Here is a 22,921-nt window from a genome sequence, read left to right as displayed (position 1 = left end):
CCCCTATTCTTAATAATACAGAAACGCTAATTTGTTCAATACGAGCAGAAAAAATCAGGACCTACAACCGTTCTCAATAAACAGAACTAGAAGTGCTTCGCACAAACCCACAGTGACCAATAGGAATGTGATTTCCTGGATTCAGGTGAGCGCAATATCTGCTTAATACTTACACCCCCTCTCTGCGGCAGCACATGACGTAAGAGAGCAGCAGACACAGCAGCAGAGCGACGAGGATGGGAAGTAGAAGGGTGAGCATGTAATCGGGGAGATAGTAGATTTCCTCCAGGGTGTCTGGAGGCGGATTAAAGTCTCCATCAAATTCCAGGGCTTTATAGATAGGAGGAGAGGGAGACGGCTCCAATTTATCAACCTGCAACAATAAATCAGAAGTGTCACTTTCCATGTCAGGGGACAAAATCTAACAATTAAAAAAATCATCATGCAAAGACAAGGCACTAATTAAGACATATTTATTTTTTAACCACTTAAGGACCGGGCCTATTTTTTACAATTGGTATTTACGAGTTATAATCATTTTTGTTTTTTTACTAGAAACTTAAATAGAACCCACAAACATTCTATTTTTTTTATACACCCTAGAGAATAAAACGGCGGTCATTGCAATACTTTATGTCCCACCGTATTTGCGCAGCGGTCTTACAAACGCATTTTTTTTGGAAAAAATACACTTTTTTAAATAAAAAAAAATAAGAAAACAGTAAAGTTAGCCAAATTATTTTTTTATATTGTGAAAGATAATGTTATGCAGAGTAAATTGATACCCAACATGTCATGCTTCAAAATTGTGCCCGCTCGTGGAATAGCGACAAACTTTGACTTATCTCCATAGGCAAAGTTTTACATTTTCTACAGGTTACTAGTTTTGAGTTACAGACAATGGCCCGGATTCAGGTAGATTTGCCCCTTATTTGCGGAGGCGCATGGCAGCGTTTTTGCCCTGCTCCCCCGCAAATTTACTGCGCTACCCGCGTTTCATGGAGCAGTAGCTCCTTAAATTGCTTGTGCGCTGTGTAAACTTGCCCTGCGTAAGGGCGCCTAATGTAAATGATCCCGTAGGGGGCGGGAGTCATTTAAATTAGGCGCGCTCCCGCGCCGAGCGTAGAGCGCATGCTCCGTCGGGAAACTTTCCCGACGTGCATTGCGGCAAATGACGTCGCAAGGACGTCATTTGCTTCAAAGTGAACGTGAATGGCGTCCAGCGCCATTCACGAATCACTTACGCAAATTACGTAAAATTCGAACGTCGCAACGCGGGAACGACGGGTATACTTTAGCATTGGCTGCCCCTGCTATTAGAAGGGGCAGCCTTACGCTAAACACGCCGTACGGAAACGACGTAAATTGCGTACGCAGGGCTCGCGCAACATTGTGAATCGGTGTTAGTATGCAATTTGCATACTATACACTGAGCACAATGGGAGCGCCCCCTAGCGGTCATCGCTAGAATGCAGCCTAAGATATGAGTGGCATAAGAGCCTTATGCCACGCAGACTTTAGGCTGCAGTCGGCGTTACGATGTTCCTGAATCAGGAGCATTCGTAACGCCGGGGCAAGTAAGCAATTGCGCTGTGTAACCTATGGTTACACAGGCGCAATTGCTACTTGAATCCGGGCCAATATCTTTTGCTAAAATTATTCCTCTCGCTCTAACGATCGCGGCAATACCTCACATGTGTGGTTTGAACACCATTTACATATGCAGGCGCGACTTGCGTATGCACTCGCTTTTGCGTGCAAACAGGACAGGACTGTCACTTTTTACTTTTTTTTATTATTTATTTTACTTTTATTTATTTTTCCTACTGTCCCTTTAAAAAAAAAAAAATTGGATCACTTTTATTCCTATTACAAGGAACGTAAATATCCCTTGTAATAGAAAAGAGGCATGACAAGACCTCTTAAATGCGAGATCTGGGGTCAAAAAGACCTCAGATCTCACAATTACACTTAAATGCAATAAAAATAAATAAATAAATCCCCTTGGGTGACTTTTAAGGCCGTTTCCGTTAACCAATGGTATGAAGTCGCTTGTAAAAATTATCTCGTGGCGAATCCGCCGCAGAGACCACTTTTATCTGAAAGTTGACCACTCGCCGTTTTTTTTAAATACCTATCTGCTGGCATAGCCACGGTAATCAATGTCAAAGTACCAACGTATAACGACGGCGGGCGGTCCAGAGGTGGTCAAAGGGAAGTTACTGTCCCAGAAAAAACATTCAGCCAGAGACGTTTCAGGACAAACATAGTTACATAGGCCCAGATTCACAAAGGAGATACGACGGAGTATCTCAGATACTCCGTCGTATCTCTCAGAGTATCTATGCGACTGATTCATAGAACCAGTTACGCATAGGGGCCAGATTCACAAAGAGATACGACGGTGTATCTCCTGATACACCATCGTATCTCTGACTTACACTGGTCCTATCTATGCGCCTGATTCATAGAATCAGTTACGCATAGATATGGCTAAGATCCGACAGTGTTACACTGTGTTACACTGTCAGATCTTATTTTCAATTTGAAAATGGCGCCGGGGGCGTTCCCGCTGATTTACGTTGAATAATATGTAAATCAGCGAGATACGCAAATTCACGAACGTACGCGGACCCGACGCAGTGTTCTTACGACGTTTCCGTAGCGGTTTTCCCGGCGTATACTTACCCCTGCCTCTATGAGGCGCAGCCAATGTTAAGTATAGCCGTCGTTCCCGCGTCGAGTTTGAATTTTTTTACGTCGTTTGCATACGCCGATTCAGAAACCCGCGCGTCGCTAGTTACGCTCACGTCGAAACCACTGACGTCCTAGTGACATCAGTGGGAGCAATGCACGCCGGGAAATTTCGCGGACGGCGCATGCTCATTTAAATCGGCGCGGGAACGCGCCTGATTTAAATAGTACACTCCCCCTAGCCGCGGAATTTGAATTCTGCCGGGGGGTTTACGATCCGCCGCCGCAAGTTTGGAGGTAAGTGGTTTGTGAATTACCCACTTGCCTCTCAAACTTGCGGGAGCGGATCTTAAATCGGGTAGATCGAGCGGATCTAAAGATCCACTGATCTACGTGAATCTGGCCCAGATATCCCTAAGATCCGACAAGTGTAATTGTTTTACACTGTCGGATCTTAGGATGCAGTACCGCGGCCGCCGCTGGGGGGAGTTCGCGTCGTAAACCAGCGTCGGGTATGCAAATTAGGAGTTACGGAGATCCACAACGGTTTTTCGCGTTCGCTACGTCGCCGCTAGTCTAGTTTCTCGTCGCAAAGTTAGTCATCGTTTTGGGTGCCTTAACTTTAGACAGCAAACGTATTGCTGTCTAAAGTATGGCCGTCGTTCCCGCGTCAAAATTTAAAATTTCACGTCGTTTGCCTAACACGTTCGGGAAATACGGAAGTACGCTACGCACGTCGCCGATCGCAAAAATGACGTCAGTTCGCGCAAAGCACAGCGGGAATTTCGAAACGGAGCATGCGCAGTAGGTCCGGTGCGGGAGCGCGCCTAATTTAAATGCTACCCGCCCATTCGATTTGGACCGCCTTGCGCCGGACGTATTTACGATACACCGCCGCAAGTTTCCAGGTAAGTGCTTTGTGGATAGGGCACTAAAACTGAAAACTTGCAGCGGTGTAACGAATCTGGCCCATAGTTGGTAAGGCAGAATAAAGACACTAAGGGCCAGATTCACCAAAGAGATACGACGGCGTATCTCCTGATACGCCGTCGTATCTCTGTTTCTATCTATGTGACGGGTTTACGACGCGCTGGTTTATGGGTAAAAGGGGGGGGTGAAGTGAATGGGGGTGCAGAGGACACCACTGTGGGGGAGTCATTTCAAAGGAGGGGCAGAGGACACCACTGCGGGGGCTGTGATGTGAAGCAGAGGACACTGCTGTGGGAAGGGGGTGGGTGATGGGAAGGGGGTGCAGAGGACACCACTGTGGGGGAGTGATTTGAAGGGGGCAGGGGACACCACTGTGGGGTAGTGATTTGAAGGGGTGGGGGCCGAGGATACCACTGTGGGGCAGTGATTTGAAGGGGTGGGGGCAGAGGACACCACTGTGGGGGAGTTATTTAAAGGGGGGCAGAGGATACCACTGTGGGGGAGTGATTTGAAGGGGTGGGGGCAGAGGACACCACTGTGGTGGAGTTATTTAAGGGGGGGCAGAGGACACCACTGTGGGGGAGTGATTTGAAGGGGTGGGGCAGAGGACACCACTGTAGGGGAGTGATTTGATGGGGTGGGGGCAGAGGATGCCACTGTGTGGGAGTGATTTGAAGGGGTGGGGGCAGAGGACACAACTGTGGGGGAGTGATTTGAAGGGGGGAGAGGACACCACTGTGGGGGAGTGATTTGAAGGGGTGGGGGCAGAGGACACCACTGTGGGGGAGTGATTTGAAGGGGTGGGGCAGAGGACACCACTGTAGGGGAGTGATTTGATGGGGTGGGGGCAGAGGATACCACTGTGGGGGAGTGATTTGATGGGGTGGGGGCAGAGGATACCACTGTGGGGGAGTGATTTGAAGGGGTGGAGGCAGAGGACACCACTGCAGGGGAGTGATTTGAAGGGGGAAGAGGACACTACTGTTGGGGAGTGATTTGAAGGGGTGGGGCAGAGGACACCACTGTGGGGGAGTGATTTGAAGGGGTGGGGGCAGAGGATACCACTGTGGGGGAGTGATTTGAAGGGGTGGGGGCAGAGGACACCACTGTGGGGGAGTGATTTGAAGGGGTGGGGCAGAGGATACCACTGTGGGGGAGTGATTTGAAGGGGTGGGGGCAGAGGACACAACTGTGGGGGAGTGATTTGAAGGGATGTGGGCAAAGGACACCACTGTGGGGGAGTGATTTAAGGGGGGCAGAGGACACCACTGTGGGGGAGTGATTTGAAGGGGGGCAGAGGACACCACTGTGGGGTAGTGATCTGAAGGGGTGGGGGCAGAAGACACCACTGTGGGGGAGTGATTTGAAGGGGTGGGGGCAGAGGACACCACTGTGGGTGAGTGATTTGAAAGGGGGGCAGAGGACACCACTGTGAAGAGGAAACTGTGGTGTGAAGGGGGAATTGTGATACACAGGGGGTAGAGGATCTGATATAAGAATGAGATTGTGATTTAAGAGGAAGGGGGCTGTGATGTGAAGGATCAGAATCATAACAAAAAAACATGCGATTCGGACCTCAATTGGAAGAAAATTATACTGATTGGAACGCGTGAATTTTAATTCAATACTCCTAAAAGATAATGCTTGGCACTTGACATGAATCTTAAAAGGGGAGTCTTTTTTTTTTTTTTTAACACCTTTATATAGGGACTTCTAAATGACTCACGGATTCAAAATCTGATCGTGTGTGCGAGGCTGCAAATACATATTTAACCACTAGATGGCCCCACAACCCAGGCATTAGATCACATAGCTCCAGCCAGCATAGCCACAATGGAAAAATTGACACATACTACCAAAGTGCAGCACGTGACTTCCCAATCAGACAAAGGCGAGTCCTACATATACAGCCCTGCAGAGACGTAACATGTAAGGAAAGCAGTACTGCTGAATTCAGAGAATAATGGGAACAATAAATACTGAAAAATATTGAACTGACTTTTTTTTTTCTTCTTTTTTTTTTTAAAGACATCTCCTACACACTCCCAAACCCAAACTATATCCAAATACTGAATTAGATCCGAAAATGACACTGAGCACCATATGTAGCTGCAATACAAAGAGTTTGACTCTCTATCATTTGGAACCCTCTTCTTCCTCAGTTGTCCCTTTCTTGCCTTATGTACAGACCTATATAGAGAGTATGTTCCTAAATATATGGAATATGTAAGTACATTTACCGCATTGCCTCTCATTGACAAAAGCTTGATCTGCTTTCCATTACAGGACGGCGCCATCTGTGTTCCAGAGTCACCATCTACTTTCTGGACTGGGATACAGACTCAGAGATGACACATGTAAATCCCGGTGCCCATATGGTATGTGACTGACACAGATCAGCCCCTGCTGATCTCAGTGATCACTGGGAAGAAAGAGGCTGAAAAATGGTGGCCAGAGGGAGTGGTACATGTCAGGTCATCTGTGGCCAGGTGACAAGTGCACCCCGTTGGGGTCAGGGATGCACCACAGGGTAGTGAAACCTATGGCCGACTGCTGCGAAAGAGAGGAAGCGTGAAACTAAGATCGCCCAGGGCGCGGAGTCTAAGAAACAGCTTTGTGTTCACCAGAGCCTCTAGTGGTGAGGGTGGCCTTCGCCGCAGCTGGATCCAGGTCGCGACCCCTGGGATCCCCTAGGTCACGCTCCGCAGGGAGAGAGGGGAAGCAGCAAGCAGGACAAGCGGTAGTGATGGGTAAGCCGAGGTCAGGGCAACAGGCAGATAAGGGTAACCAAGGGACAGGCAAAAGGTCAGGATCACAGGCAAACAGGAGAAGTCATGGACGAGCCAAAAATGGTACACAGGAAAGTAAACGTAGCAGACAGGAACTAAAGCTAACAACACGGTTGAACAGCACTGCAGGCCTGTAGTGCAACAGTTAATATAGACTTCCTGGGATGGCCTGGGTGGGGCCATACAGGAAGGAGAGGAGATAAGAAGGTAACCAGAACAGAGTCAGGCCTCTAATGGACAGATGGAGACAGGTAAGCTGCCAGACTATTGCATATCCATGACAGTACACATGCAGCGGCTGCAGGGACGGACTGACCATTCGGCCCTTGGACACTGCCCGAGGGCCCCATGCCACTAGGGTGCCCCATCAGGGTTGCCAGCCTCAGTAAAACCAGGGACAGTATGTAAAAATATTTTTTTTTACATCTGTCCCTGAAATGTCCCTTACCGACATCCTTTTGGTCTAAAAATCCAAAGATTATAGCTGCCCCGCCTCTCCAGTACCTTCTCAATGTGTGTATGTGTAGTGTGTGGGTGTGTGATACACGTATACTGTGTGGCCCCATAATCTATTGCCTGGGGCCCCATAATTTCCTATTGCCCGGGGGCCCCATAATCTCCTATTGCACGGGGGCCCCATAATTTCCTATAGCCTGGGGCCCCACAATCTCCTATTGCCCGGGGGCCCCATGAGTTGTCAGTCCGCCCCTGAGTGGCTGTGAGGTTTTTGCTTCATTGTACCACATGCCGACACAACCAAGTCACGTGAATTGGACCCATCCTGCAACAGTGTGCATCAGAAAGGCACAGCGGCCTGTTAATGGTTAAAACAGTAGTCCAGGAGGTGACATGTCGCCTCAGAGTTGCCTCTCACCTGCCTTCTAAAAAGCAATTCACCGTGGTTCTCTTTTCAGACGGCGCCTAAAACTGTAAGCACTGGTGTGAACTATGCCATTGAAAACCATATAACCGACTTTATATGCGTTTTTGATGCAGAATAAAAAACGCACCGGTCTGCCTGCGGTGTGAACTGGCCCTAAAACAAGTAAAAATGATATACTTGAGTATTATGGCCCCTTTCCCTCTGATACGTTTTTTCCTGCGTTTTTACTCTGCAAGAATTTTTTTTCTCTTTTATCCTATGGGGATTTTCACACCACTGCGCAGTGGTTGCTGTGTGCGTTTTGAAAAGTCCTGCATGCTGCATCTTTGGTGCAGTGTTGAAAACGCAGCTTTCCATTGAAGTGAATTAAAATTGCAGCACAATTCACATTTTTGGTGCGTTTTGTGAGGGCAATCTAAAAACGCACCAGAAACGCACACGAAAAACATATGAAAAAATGCATCCGCGTTTTTTTTCCCCCCGCGTTTTTGCGTGTGAAAGGGCCCTGAAAAGAGTCAATGTTGATTGAGAGAATGACGTTCCGCTTTAATATTATATCAATAAACGGTCAACTATCGATTGCTTATTATTTTAGGATATTTTTCTGCATATTGGCATAAGCGTGTCTATAAATAGCGCACACAGAGTGTGACACGGGCTATATATAGAATGGGAGATGTCAGAACAATTCTGGGACTTGGCACTATTATACAAATGCTGTGCAGGAACACTTTGCTGTGCTGGCTCTTAGCATAGCATGTCACAGATGGAGAAAGCAGAATACTGCATCCTACTTCCCAGCCTGCCTACGTCGTGTTCATTCTGCCCTACTTACACCATGAAGGTGGGCTCTTCTACACATGATCTGCCCCCATGGTCACCAACTATGCTATATGACCACAGAGATCAACACCACTGTGTGTTATTTGTTTTCTCTAAGGAAATCCCACAGATTATTATTCTGTAGCATTCAGACTTGGAAAGAAGCCTGCTTTTTACTCGAGCTTTGGAGAGTCTCATAACTCCTCTATACTCTTTGTCCTCTAAGTTCTCTTCAGCCTCAGTTTAATATTTGTCACACCACGACTAAAAAGTGCACCTCCACCACATAGAAGACACACTTACCAAATGGCAGGCTTAAAAAGCTTGTGGCTATTGCCTAGCCAAGGCCCTTTACCCATGACGTCATCTTGTGACGAAACACGTCGGAGGGAGGGACGTGCTGACGTCACCGCGTTGCTACAATCCCGGAAGGACTGGTGGTCTATGCAAGCCGGCCGCATTTTTATACTTTGCTTTTAATTCTGCTCCTTGCTGTAAGAGCAATACCATTTTTTTTTAAAGGTGTAGTTGGTTTTACACTATAGCAAGTTTTTCTTTATGGATATCCTGGCATATTGACCACTAAATGCTGATTTGGCTTCTTCCCGCATGGAGTGAGATCTGTCCATGAGCTGACATCAGAGGTCCCCTCTGGACATTGGCTGGGCAGGAGCCACAAGCATTTTAAAGCTTGCTATCTGGTAAGTGTGTCTTCTATGTGGTGGGGGCGCACTTTTCTGTCGTGGTGTGACAACATTCCTTTGTCACAATGAAAACTTAAAGGGAAACTCCTTTAGATGATTTGATTATTTTTTTGGTCAATGGATTTGATTATCTATATGGACTATTAATTCACTTATATTTATTAATTGAATGTATTGGGGTTAGCACAGTTCTCTTTGCTCTTCGATTTAATATTGACCCAGGCAACTATGGATCATGGGGGCCCCATAGCAAATATAAAAAATAAATAAAAAAAGCTATAAAAAAATAACGCAATTTTTACGAGGCATCAGAGACCTCCCTGCTGCCAACCCCCCCCCCCCCGGGCCCTGTCCGCCCCTACCTCCTGGCGGGTTCAGCAGCGGCCGGCAACTCCGCCTCCACCTCCACCTTTACAATTCGTCTGCAGCAGGCAGTGCTGTATACGAAAGACGGCGATCCTTTACCAGCCCGGCCCGCTCACCCTGCCAGCTTGGGGACACTGACCGGGGACATTCCATCCCATTCTATCACATACATCAGGCAAATTAGGCAGCCGCGAGGCCCCCTGAAAGAGCGAGGCCTTAGGCGACCACCTTCTATGCCTAATTAGAGAGCCGCCTCTATAGGAGGATTTTTTTCATGTCTGTGCATCACCTGAGGCCTGTCACTTCACTGGGTATATGAAAGAGTATACAACCACTTTAAAGGTGATACACAGAGATTAAACCAATCCTCTCACATAAGTTGTACCTGTTTATCTGCTGCATTTCTTTTCTCTACAGAGATCAAAGGCTATTTTTCAGCTCCAGAAGGCAGGGGGCAGGGATCTGACGTCATACACTGCACAGCATAGAGCAGGAAGCTGACTGTAGTCTGAGATCAGAGTGAAGGGAATGGACAAACCCCCTGTATACAGATTCATAGGGAAACATGCATAGCTGAGGCTGTCAATCACCTGTGCTGGAGGGGGGGTGCAATGCCCCAGGATTCTATGGTATCAGAGGTGACTCAAGTATTTAACGAGGGAAGAGAGCACACAGAAATCACATTAGGTGCTCTGGATTGAGGCAAGTAGGCACTATAGAAGGCTATGCTTTGTTCATTTTTCAGAAAGATTTAGAAATTCGAAGATTCAGAAATTCTAAAATTCAGAAATTTGAAAATTCCCAGCTGACAGCTAAATGTAAAGAAAACATGCCAGCAATGAAAAATGATGAACAAGACCAGCGTGAGGTCCCTACCCCCCAAATGCATACCAAGCCCTTCAGGTCTGGTATGGATTTTAAGGGGAACCCCACGCCAAAATGTAAAAAATTCAGCGATCCATACCAGACCCTAATCCCAGCCATACCATGCCCTCCCCAATGGCCTCTTCCCAACAACCCTGGGCTGTAGTTGTGGGGGTCTGTGGGCAGGGTTTTTTTTTGGAATCTGCAAGCCCCCTATAACAATATCATGTAAAAAAAAATTTTTTTGTAAATTTACTTTTTTTAACGCATACAATAATTTTTGCAAACAAGTCATGTTATTGCATGCGGCAAACGTTAGTGACCCCTGGATAATAAATTTCAGGGTCTCCAGCCACCAATGATTTTAGGGTTGTCTTTTCATTACTTTATTTATCAGTTATAGCACAATATCGAGTATTAGTACCTGTATCATTTGGCAGCTTAACTCAGATTCATATAATCTAAGCAAAATATGACTTTGATATACACATGTGTATATGGCAACTGCTATTCACCTGGCGAACCATTGTGTTGTCATGGCCACTTATGCCATCTGGTGTTCAATTTTGGTAGTACATCCACTACTCACCAAGCTTACATTGCACCAGTCTATGACAAAGTCATTTTGTATAAGTTCTTGGCAGAACACCGGCTTCTCCCCTTGCTGGCACTTCTGTCGGATCTCGGAAGTCTGGGAGTCAGTAAAGCACTTTGGGAAAGGGACAACAGATCCCATCTTTATAAAGACCCTGCAGAGAAAAAGAAGAACGAAAACGCCAGAGAGTTGTCAATATTTTTTTTCTCCTCTGTATGACAAGAAATATAGGGCTAGATTCAGCAAGAATTTACGTCGGCGTATCTATTGATACGCCACGTAAATTCAAAGCTGCGCCGGCGTATCTTCTTTCTGTATTCAGAAAGCAAGATACGCCGAAATTAGGCTAAGATCCGACTGGCGTAAGTCTCTTACGCCGTTGTATCTTAGTTGCATATTCTCGCTGGCCGCTAGGTGGCGCTTCCGTCGATTTCAGCGTAGAATATGCAAATGAGCTGGATACGCCGATTCAGAAACGTACGTGCGCCCGGCGGATTTTTTTACGTCGTTTGCGTAAGGCTTTTTCCGGCGTAACGTTACTCCTGCTATATGAGGCATAGCCAATGTTAAGTATGGACGTCGGGACAGCGTCAAATTTTGCGTCGTTTACGTCGTTTGCGTAAGCCGTTCGCGAATAGGGCTTTGCGTAAATTACGTTCACGTCGAAAGCATTGACTATTTGCGACGTGATTAGGAGCATGCGCACTGGGATGCGTTCACGGACGGCGCATGCGCCGTTCGTTAGAGACGTCATTTACGTGGGGTCATGTTTTATTTACATAAAACACGCCCACCTCTTCTCAATTTGAATTTGGCGCGCTTACGTCGACAGATTTACCATACGCCGCCGTAACTTAGGGCGCAGGTTCTTTGTGAATCCAGCCCCAGCCTCACTAAGTTACGGCGGCGTAGCGTATCTGAGATACGCTACGCCCGCACAAACTTACGGCGGGCTTTCTGAATCTAGCCCATACTTTTTAAAATGTGTTATTTCTTAAAAGTCCAAATGGAAGTCAAGTTTACAGAGCACATGAGCACCTGTCAGGAAAGCATTAGGTACTCTGCCTTTGGCAAGGCTCAGTTGCCTTGGAACACAATATCACGTGTGGGCTGCTGTAAAGTGAGAGAAAGTCCAGCCAGCTGTTTAGTTACATCCATTGTCATTTTGACACAAGAGAAGACACCGGAGGCAAAAAAGAAACGAACAATGTCACAGAAATGTATTCTCTTCTTCTACACATTTACACAAAAACACATGATATAAATGTTATAAATTGGGTTGCAGCTCAGTGAGTAAAATAGTTGCAGATCAGTGAGTAAAATAAGACGTTGTAGCTGGTGACCAGGTTTGCACACATCTCAGGAGGAATTTTGGTCCACTCTTCTCTACAGATCTTCTCTAAATCCTTAAGGTTTCTTGGATGTCACTTGGCAACTCAAAGTTTCAGCTCCCTCCATAAATTGTCTATGGGATTAAGGTCTGGAGATTGGCTAGGCCACTCCATTACCTTAATTTGCTTCTTGAGCCACTCCTAAGTTTTGGGTCATTGTCATGCTGAAAAACCTATCCATTTCCCATCTTCAGTGTTCTGGCTGAGGGAAGAAGGTTCTTTTTTTTTATTCTTTTTTTTTTTTTTTTTTTTTTTTAAAGTGTATTTTGTGCGTGTACTCGAGAGAGGAGCTGGACTGCAGGAGTTGGGAGTAGGCAGGCCTCCCCCAGAGGCAATCTGCCACCTTTCTCCATGCCCCGGGTGGCAATGGCGGGTGTGTGAGGGGGTCCTCCCACACAGCCCGCCCTACCTGCTCCGCTTTGAAGCCCAACGGGGCAGAGGGACTCCCTATAAGGGAGTGAGAGGATTAGCCCGCTCAACCAGCCCCATTAGTCCTTCGCCTCTCTTTAGAGACCGCGTGGTCAATGTGCGTGTGTTAACCCAATTTTAGAGTGCGTGTGTAGGTGTGGTGGTTTTTGTGGGAGGGGGGTGGGCGTACTAAGCACAGGCTTACCTTGCATAGCACACCCACCGGGAGCCGGGCTGAGACCACCAAACTCAATTCACATGAAGCCGAGACCGGGATCCGAACCTCTAGCTGCAGAGGTGAATGGCTTATCAGTGCAGTGCCAATCGCGTTGAGCCACCGCAGCTCCCAGGGAAGAAGGTTCTTGTAACGGAACGTCCCACACTCCGCTTGAGTGCTTCCGTCATATACCGCTTCCTATCAGTCTGGATATAGATATCAGATATTCCAGCTGCTCACAAGCACACAACGAGACGAGACTTGTTTGTCTGCTGAACATGGAGTGTTTAATGGAACCAAGAAAACAATCTTATATACAGTTAAAGAGGAGGTAACCAGAACATAAATTAACATGAGCTAATTAACTAATCATTTACCCAGACTAGGTGACTCATAGATGTGACCTTTCAGGGTAGACGTCACGTCTCCTCGCTCACCTGCTATACAATACACATAATCATAAGTGTAAACACAGGACATCTTCACACAATAGCAGGGTCAATTAACACAGAGAACAGACAGGTGGCTGGAGGTGACAGCATTAGCATTCACTCATATACAGGGTCCCCAGGCATACAGCTCACAAAGAGCACCGTTCCCCCAAATGCCAGGGCCCATGATCGCAAGGCAAGAGGCTAGCATTCAGTCCCCTCCAAAAGCCTCTGTCCCGGGTGAGTCTGTCACAGTTCTCATCCAAGATTTTACAATACGTAGCATTGTCCATGTAGCTAAGTCGGCCTGTACCTTTAGCAGAGAAAAAGCCCCAAAGCATAATGTTTCCACCTCTGAGCTTGACTGTAGGGATGGTGTTTTTAGGGACATAGTCAGAATTTTTCAGAACACTGAAGATGGGTCGTGGATGGGTCATCTAGCATGACCTTGACTCAAAACACAGAAGCACATTTTAAGGTCATGGAGTGGCCTAGTCATTCTCCAGACCTTAATCCTATAGAAAATTTATGGAGGGAGTTGAAACTTCGAGTTGCCAAGAGACAGCCAAGAAACTTTAAGGATTTAGAGAAGATCTGTAAAGAGTGGACCAAAATCTCTCCAGAGATGTGTGCAAACCTGGTCACCAACTACAAGAAACGTCTGACCTCTGTGATTGCCAACAAGGGTTCTCCACCAAATACGAAGTTATGTTTTACTTGGGTATCAAATACTTATTTTACTCATTGAACTGCAACTCAATTTATAATCTTTGTTTTATGTTTTTTTTTCTGGATTTTTGGTTGATATTCTGTCTCTATCATTTAAAATACACCTATGATAAAAAAATATAGACCCTTCATTTCTTTAAGTGGGCAAACTTACAAAATCTGCAGGGGTTCAAATAATCATTTTCCCCACCCTATATATATATATATATATATATATCTATATATATATATATATATCTATATATATATATATCTATATATATATATATATATAGATATATATATATAGATTATATAGATATATATTATCTGTTTGGCTTTAAAGATTGAATCCCTGACCTCAGACGGTCCTTGATTCCACCGCAGATACGGTAACAGACAATGTAATAGGATAATAGAGCAGGAGGATGCATTCAACTTAATCCTTCATCAACAACATCTGTCTGTGCGGCAATAATGTTTTTCAGTTTCCAGCAAGTAATCCTCTGCTGCATTGACCACCAGTTACCACCCTTTTGATAAGGGAAGCCTAATTCTATAGTGGAGACTAGAAGCTTACTTTGCTTCTTTTTTTTTTTATTGACAGTTAATGTAGAAATCCTATTTTAATTTTACAGCAAATTTCATACTGTAATGCAGCATGGAAGTGAAGGACGAAACATGTCAGTGCGTGACCTTGCAGCCATCCAGTCTGTCGATCAGCTGTCAGGTCGACCCGGGTACGCCACCCTGTGAGAGATCCACTAGGTGGTGAGAGTGTGACTGAGCTAAACGTGACAGGACTGCTTTGTCCAATGCTTTTATTATTTTCTTGCTCTTGTAAGTGCATCTGTATAAGGGGGGACAGAAATTCAATTAAATAAAATGTGTTTTATTTTACAGAATTCCGCTATGTATACGCATCTTTTTTGTCGAGAGTGACACTCAGATGGAAGGACCAAATCATAACTCTTGGAGTGGATGTTAACACAGGCGCCTTCCTTTTATCCAGTGAGTTCATTACCATAGGGCAGTGATGGTGAACTTTGGCATCCCAGATGTTTTGGAACTACATTTCCCATGATGCTCAACTAATCTGCAAAGTGCATGAGCATTATGGGATATGTAGTTCCAAAACATCTGGGGTGCCAAGGTTCGCCATCACTGCCATAGGGGATAGATCTCACAAGGTGTGGTGACGGCTAATCATTTAGGATTTATACCGCACATGGATCATTTGGATGGACTTTTTATTCAGATTTTATTAATCTGATTTATGTGAATATAAGGATGGACTTCACACATTTATATTGAAATGGATGGATTTACAAATTTCAATAACATTTAAATTAGAACGCTGCTAATGTTGGATTTATTCAGCATATTTGTTTATAATAATGTTTTGTTATTACTATTATTATTATTATTATTATTATTATTATTATTATTATTATTAATAATAATAATTGGAATATATTATTAGTATTAATAATATTAGGTATAATATCATTATAGTCATATATACTGTAAATTGTAATATACAACGTTGTATAATTTTATTATAATATAATTTTTAGATTGTAAGCTCTAACGAGCAGGGCCCTCTGATCCCTCATGTATTGATTTGTTTTGTGACTGTACTATCTTCCCTGATGTAAAGCACTGCGCAAACTGTTGGCGATATATAAATCCTGTATAATAATAATAATGATATTATTATTATTATTATTATTAATAATAATAATAATAATAATAATAAATAATAATATAATTTTAATATAATTATAATAAAATAATAATAATAATAGTATAACATATCATTTTTACTGTAAAACATAAATTTTAGCCGATTATATAGCAACAATATATTTAATTAAAGGAATGTTAACCACTTAATCACCAAGGACGTCCATGGACGTCCTCGGCTTTGTGCAGTGATATCTGAATGATGCCTGCAGCTACAGGCATCATTCAGATATCGCCGTCTTCAGCTGGCGATCCTGTGCATGATAAGAATGATCAAAGCGGCAGTTCCGCCGCTTGATCGTTCTTATAGGCAGCGGGAGGGGACGCCCCCCCTCCTGCCGCCATCCGGTGCTTCTCCGGGCTCTCCCGGGCCCGGAGAGCGAATCGGCCGGCGCTGCTGGGAAGCATAGAGATTACTGGTGACCAGATGGTCACCAGTCATCTCTATGACCGTCGGAGGCCAGGGCACGACGTTATGACGTCACGCCCGTTACCCGGAAGTAAACAAAGCCACAATCACGGCATGTGATCGGTGATTTTTTTTTCACCGATTTCATGCTTGTAAGCCTGGAGGAGAGATGTGAGATCTTATTGACCCCACATCTCTCCATAAAGAGGACCTGTCACACTGATTCCTATTACAAGGGATGTTTACATTCCTTGTAGTAGGAATAAAAGTGATAAAAAAAAAAAATGTAAAAAAAAGTGTAAAAATAAAAAAATTAAGTAAAAAAAAAAACGCCCCTGTCCCAGTAGCTCGTGTGCAGAAGCGAACACGCATGCAAGTCCAACCCACATATGTAAACACTGTTCAAACCCCACATGTGAGGTATCGTCGCGTGCGTTAGAGCGTGTGCAACAATTCTAGCACTAGACCCCCTCTGTAACTCAAAAATAGTAACCTGTAAAAAAAATTAAAGTGTTGCCTATGGAGATTTTTAAGTACCGAAGTTTGGCGCCATTCCATGAGTGTGCGCAATTTTAAAGCGTGACATGTTAGGTATCTATTTACTCGGCGTAACATCGTCTTTCACATTATACAAAAAAATTGGGCTAACTTTACTGTTTTTTTTTTTTTAATTCATGAAACAGTTTTTTTCCCTAAAAAAAGGCGTTTGAAAAATTATTGCGCAAATACTGTGCGAGAAAAAAAGTTGCAATGACCGCCATTTTATTCCCTAGCGTGTCTGCCAAAAAATATATATATAATGTTTGGGGGTTCTGATTAATTTTCTAGCAAAAAAATTTAGATTTTTACATGAAGGAGAAAAGTGCCAAAATAGGCCCGGTGATGAAGTGGTTAAAGCACATGCATTAGTCCCTGCTACTGAAAGAGATAACAGTGTAATGTCCTTGCTACACTTATACACACATAAGATATTGTAATACCAATTTTGGGTGAAAGCCAATCAGCTGCCAGTAAGCTTTGCTTAGCAGGAGAAAAGCAGAGCATGCACATCTGCAAGACAGCAAGGCTAATCCCCAAGCTGTATATGAAATCAGTGAATTGCTTAGAAACGGCTGTGAAGTGCTGCTAAGACCTTATTTCCCATAATGTGCAAGGCTTTTTTTCTCAACAAATAGGTGCAGGTATTCCCCCCTCTTGAGTCACCCCTCGTCTCTGCCCCAGGGGTCAAGTGACCCCTGCGGAAAAAAAAGTGTGGGAACTTCCACCCAAGATCCCCTCCCCCACCAAAAAAAAATAATGATACGTTCATATGCATAATTATTAAACTGCATGTTTTTTTTTGATCCACTGTACCTTAGAAAATCCTTTATTTTACTGGCCGCTTCCTGTATATGGATTCATCGTGTAGTGTGCGGGTATTCCGTCACTTTCTCGGTGCCGCAATGTCTCTTGGGAGCTTTTGTCATTGTTCCCAGGAGACATTGCGGAGGTCTGCCGCGAGTTATCGCGGGATTTAGAAAGAACTTTAAGCAAATTCTTTCCAAATCCCACGATAATGCGCGGCAGACCTCCGCAATGTCTCCTGGGAACAATGACAAAAGCTCCCAGGAGACATTGCGGCATCGAGGAAGTGACGGAATACCCACACACACTACCCGATGAATCCATATACAGGAAGCGGCCAGTAACATAAAGGATTACTAAGGTTCGCCTTCCTCTCACAGTGACTCGAGCTGGGCATCGCCGCTTAGTGAAGGATTGGCTCCGTTCCCACACGTTCCCGCAGGACTTGAGCCCTGCTCTGCCCCCTCCTCAATCTGAGCACCATCCCCTGGTTACGCCCCCCTACCCACCTTCCAGTACCATCCCTAGTAGAGAATACAGAACCAAGTAATTTGTATGAAATGTGTTAATGATAACAAGAAAAGCAGTAAAATTAATCTCCTGCAGCCAGCAACAATGGACCCCCCAGCAACAACAATGAAACCCCAACAACAATGATAGATCCTTTTCAGCAACAATAGATCCCCAGCAGCAACAGATCCTTACAAGTGACAATAGACCCCCAGCAGCAACAGATCCTTACAAGCGACAATAGACCCCCGGCAGAAAAAATAGATATCTTAGCAGCCAGCAACAATACACTCCCCACTTAAGCAGTAGATCACTCCCAGCAACAATTGACTCACTGCTCCAGCACTAGTAGATACCCCCACCAGCATAAATAGATCTCCCCAACAACCACAGCAGCCCCCTGCCACCTGCAACAATAGATCCTCCTGCAGCCCGGAACAATTGACCTCAGCCCCCTTTGCCCACATTTTCACTGTAAAAAGTGTAATGCTGGACTCCAGTCTTCCCTTCAGTCTTGCACATAAAACAGACTCCTCTCTTGTACTGAAATCACTAACTCTGATTTCACTGCACAGTGTGAGCCCATCGCTTTACCTTGGTGGAGGTCATCCAGTGTTCTGTCAATATCTTCAAATCATCAGAAACTCCAACCACGTCACTTCCGGTTTATTTAAAACCTTAGGGCCAGATCCACATACATTTGCATCGGCGCAGCGTATCAGAGATACACTACGCCGCCGTACCTTACCTGGCGTATATTCGAATCCTCAGCGAGTTTGCGCCTTAAGTTACGGCGGCGTAGTGTATTTCTGGCGGCGGTTTTGAAATTGGGCGGGTTGGGGGCGGGTTTCATTTAAATGAAGCACGTCCCCGCGCCGAATGAACTGTGCATGCGTCGTCCAGAAATTTTCCGCCGTGCTTTGCGCGAAATTACATCGCAACAACGTCATTTTTTTAACTTAGACGTGAGTTACGTCCATCCCTTTTCACGGATGACTTACGCAAAAAAAAAAAAAATTCAAATTCAAATTTTTAACATGGCAATTCCATGTATACGCCGAAAAATACCAGCTTTAACTATACGCCAGAAAAATCCGACTACAGACGACGTTAGAAAATGCGACGGCCGTGCGTACGTTCGTGGATCGTCGCAAATCGCTAATTTGCATACCCGACGCGGAAAACGCCACCCAGCAGACGCCGAAGTATTGCATTTTAGATCCGAAGGCGTACAAAGACGTACACCTGTCGGATCTAACCCAGAAGCTGTCGTATCTTGTTTTGAGGATTCAAAACAACGATACGACGCAGGAAATTTGAAAGTACGCCGGCGTATCAGTAGATACGCCGGCGTACTTGCTCTGTGGATCTGGCCCTGTGTAACCAGGGATTTTGACGAATTGGTGGTTGGACACAACACCGACAACCGAATAGAGTCTGGTACAGGAAGACTGAGCTGTTTTGACAACACAGCGGCTAACGTAGACTTAAGCCCTGTACACACGGCCGGGATTCTCGTCAGGAAAAAAAAAGGCCATTTTCCTGACGAGATTACTGGCAAGATTTTCTTGCTGGCTGAGTGTACACTGTGTACACTGTGATATTTTCAGGAATCCATGTACAGCATCCTGCCAGCCCCTCTCATCAGCCATGATATACCTGCATTGCATGGAGAAGCAAAAAGATCGAGTGATGACATCACAGTGTCTAAAAAAAAAGTTATGCAATGAAACAAGTTTTAAAGGAAACCTGTATAGAGAGAGAGTATACGAAGATTGCCATTGCTGACCTTCCTCTAGTTGCCTGGCTGTTTCTGGCTACACATCAGTGTGTTTCAGGTTCAGAAGATAAAAAATCCATTATATCAGCATGACAAGTCAACAAGCATTTAAAGAAGGAAAGGTTAACAGTGGAAACCTACAGGGCCAGATTCTCAAAGAGATACGACGGTGTATCTCCTGATACGCCGTCGTATCTCTGAGTTCTGCCGGTCGTATCTATGCGACTGATTCAATTCCAGGCCGGCCGCTTGGTGGCGTTTCGTTTTTTTTTACGTGACGAATATGCAAATGAGGAGTTACGCCGATTCAGAAACGAACGACCGCGTATAGTTACCCCTGGGTCTATGAGGCGCAGCCAATGTTAATTATGGCCGTCGTTCCCGCGACGAAATTTGAATTTTTCACGTCTTTTGCGTAAGTCGTTCGCGCATACGGATGGACGTAATTTACTTAAACGTCGAAACCAATGACGTCCTTGTGACGTAATTTGGAGCTGGGAAAATTTCGGGACAGGGCATGCGCTGTCCGATCGGTTTCGGGAACACGCCTGATTTAAATACTACACGCCCCCTAGCCGCGGAATTTGAATTCCGCGGGGGGATTTACAATACGCCGCCGCAAGTTTTGAGGTTAGTGCTTTGTGAATTAACCACTTGCCTCAAAAACTTGCGGCGGCGGATCTTAAATCAGATAGGTTACGCGGATCTAAATCTGGCCCATTTTCTCTTACAACAGATATGTTTTCAATGCAAAGAGTATCTTCATATCTCTATTACAGGTGGTTAATCATTTGAAATGTGTCATCCAATCAACAACTAGAAAACTTTTAGGAAAACGAATTCCATTTTAATAAAGACCCCCAGTTTTATTTATTTTTTCACCTGAAAGTGTAAATCTCTTTAAGAGCAAAGAAAATGGTGAGATGAGAAAGTAGCATATAACTTACCCCTCTTTCCGTCCTGGAAGTGGGAGCGGCACCCTTCCTCCTTTGTCCAGTGCTGATGTGATATTAATGATAGACAGTCTCTGGGTGTTCCAAACCGTCTGCAGAGGAACCTGAAAGTTGTGCTGAGCTTCTGGGGGAAGCATCTCCTCCACGTCCATGTTCTCAACCAAAAACTCAGCTCGAAACGGGGGTGGCACATCTACAAACACAAGGTTTTCCAGGAAAAAACATATATAAGATAACAAAAGAGCTAATCTGCCTCAATCATAAAATGCTCCACCCAAAAAGAAAGGTACTTTAGTATTTGGTAAGAAGAACCTGACACGTGGTAATTCCTTGATTTCATTACCAAAAGGTTGAAAAAAAGTGACCTCACCCACCCCTACGGTCAAACCAGTCTTTTTGAACCTTTTTTGCCCAAGAGAAACCCTTAAAAAAGTTTAAGGTCTCAGAGAACCCCTTCCTAAACAATTCCCATAGGAGTCATTGGTAAAATGCCTCTTACATTGATGTTCAATTGGAAGTATTTCCCCCTAATAATGGTGGTCAGACTGCCACCCCTGCAAAAAGCTAAAATGATTATGGGTGTCATGCTGCTGGCTCTGCCAAGTGGCATTTGACCTAGAACAATGGTGGCACCATCAAAGGGGAAGTCAATCAGCCACAGCCCAAGGAACCCCTAGCAACCTCTGGAGGAACCCTGGTTGAGAATGACTGGATTAGCCTGCACTAAGGATAATACCACACTCAACCTAATGGACCAGCCATGAACTGATATCTTGCTGGACCAGCCAGTGATGGAGATAAGGGAAGGCAAGTAGACTCTTAGCAACGTGACATGGCCTTCAGGGCTAACTTTTAGGGTTAAATAATGTTTAGGATTAAGGTGAGAGTAAATTGAACTTGTGTTTTGCAATGCAAAGCAACAACTTTGCTTTTTTAGTGCCCCTTAAGCTGCTAATACTTGCCTTTCCTTTACTCCTTCATCGCTGTTCAAACAGCAGCAGTAAAGTGAGCTGTATGGACATGGCACAGGTCCTCTATTTACCTGTTGGAGTCTGATTAAGGGTTACCATTAGATTATGGGTGAAGTGTTAGGCTAAGGTTAAGGGTTAGGTTTCAGGGAGATATTAAAGGGCAGGTGTTAAGCTGTTATTAAATGTGAAGGATTCAACCCACCCTTGGGCTTAATATGGGATCAAATATGCACATCATTGATACTCTGAGAGGCGTTTGGCTCTTTTGAGGTCTTATATAGGTAGAGAAGGGTCCCAAGGATGCAAACATGTATTTATTTTCAGCTGCGACATAAGGCGAGGGTTCAATTTTGGGGAGGTGAGGTGAGGTGTCCCTGGTAAATACTAAACTGGAGTCAGTTCTTTTGGATCCTGATCAAGATAAGTCAATCTCTAGATGCTAAGTGTCCTTAGTTCTTTGTACTTCAAAATTGGTATAGAGCATTGGTCTCCAAACTGCAGCCCTGGGGCCGGATGTGGCCCTTTGCCTGCCTTTATCCGGCCCTTGAGGCATTATTTCTGCCACTGACACCAACAATGGAGCATTATTCCTTTCACTGACACCAACAATGGGGCATAATTCTTGCCACTGACACCAACAATGGGGCATAATTCCTTCCACTGACACCAACAATGGAGCATTATTCCTTCCACTGACACCAACAATGGGTCATAATTCCTGCCACTGACACCAATGATGGAGCATTATTCCTTCCACTGACATCAACGATAGGGCACAATTCCTCCCAAAGACACCAACAATTTCTCCCTTTAATACCCAAGATCTGGTGTTATTTAGTCTCAGTGGGCACAGTCTGGCCCCCCTAAAGCCTAAAGGACAGTAAACTGGCCCTTTTTTTAGAATGTTTGGAGACCCCCTGGAACCAGAAACGTTTGGACTGCCATTGTACCGGAGTTGACGGAGGAGCAGTGGAGGGAAGTGCTCTACACTTACCTCCCTATGATAATTGTATCTACTGACAGAATGATACAAGGGATAGGCAGATCCCTTGAGAATGTGCAAAAGCACAAAATACGTCGGGAGGTGCCTATGGTGCCTATGTGCTGACTTCATTATCACTGCATCCTCAGGGCAGGAGTGGTGACTGAATATGTGAGTTCTTTTGACCTTATTTGTTTATGTTGCAGCTTTTGTACTTGAGTTTAAATAAACTACTACACTGAGTATCATTTGGGCTCCCACAGGTGAGCTTTCTTTTGCATAGTGCCTGAGTTTTCTGAGGACTACCTTCCTACCAACACACCAGGGCGAGATGTCTCTTTGCTTCAGAGTATGACCCAAAGGCGCATTATGGTTTAATATCTGGTGAGTGTACAGGTTGCTGGAGGTGCACAAGGGTGAGGAA

General features: G+C 44.9%; 1 protein-coding gene across 2 annotated transcripts in view; it reads right to left on the bottom strand.

The window, feature by feature from the left end:
• Positions 1–22,921, bottom strand: part of SGCA (sarcoglycan alpha) — a 52,927-nt gene that overhangs the window by 15,237 nt on the left and 14,769 nt on the right. For both annotated transcript variants that reach the window (XM_040329721.1, XM_040329722.1), the window contains exons 5-7: positions 20,539–20,737; positions 10,642–10,801; positions 174–373 (exon numbers count right to left, since the gene is read on the bottom strand). In XM_040329721.1, the coding sequence (XP_040185655.1) occupies positions 174–373; positions 10,642–10,801; positions 20,539–20,737 (559 nt within the window). The remainder of the gene's footprint in view (positions 1–173; positions 374–10,641; positions 10,802–20,538; positions 20,738–22,921) is intronic.

Source organism: Rana temporaria, chromosome 12, assembly GCF_905171775.1.
Source record: "Rana temporaria chromosome 12, aRanTem1.1, whole genome shotgun sequence".
NCBI classification, from domain to species: Eukaryota; Metazoa; Chordata; class Amphibia; order Anura; family Ranidae; genus Rana; species Rana temporaria.
This window is presented reverse-complemented; position numbering and strand designations above follow the sequence as displayed.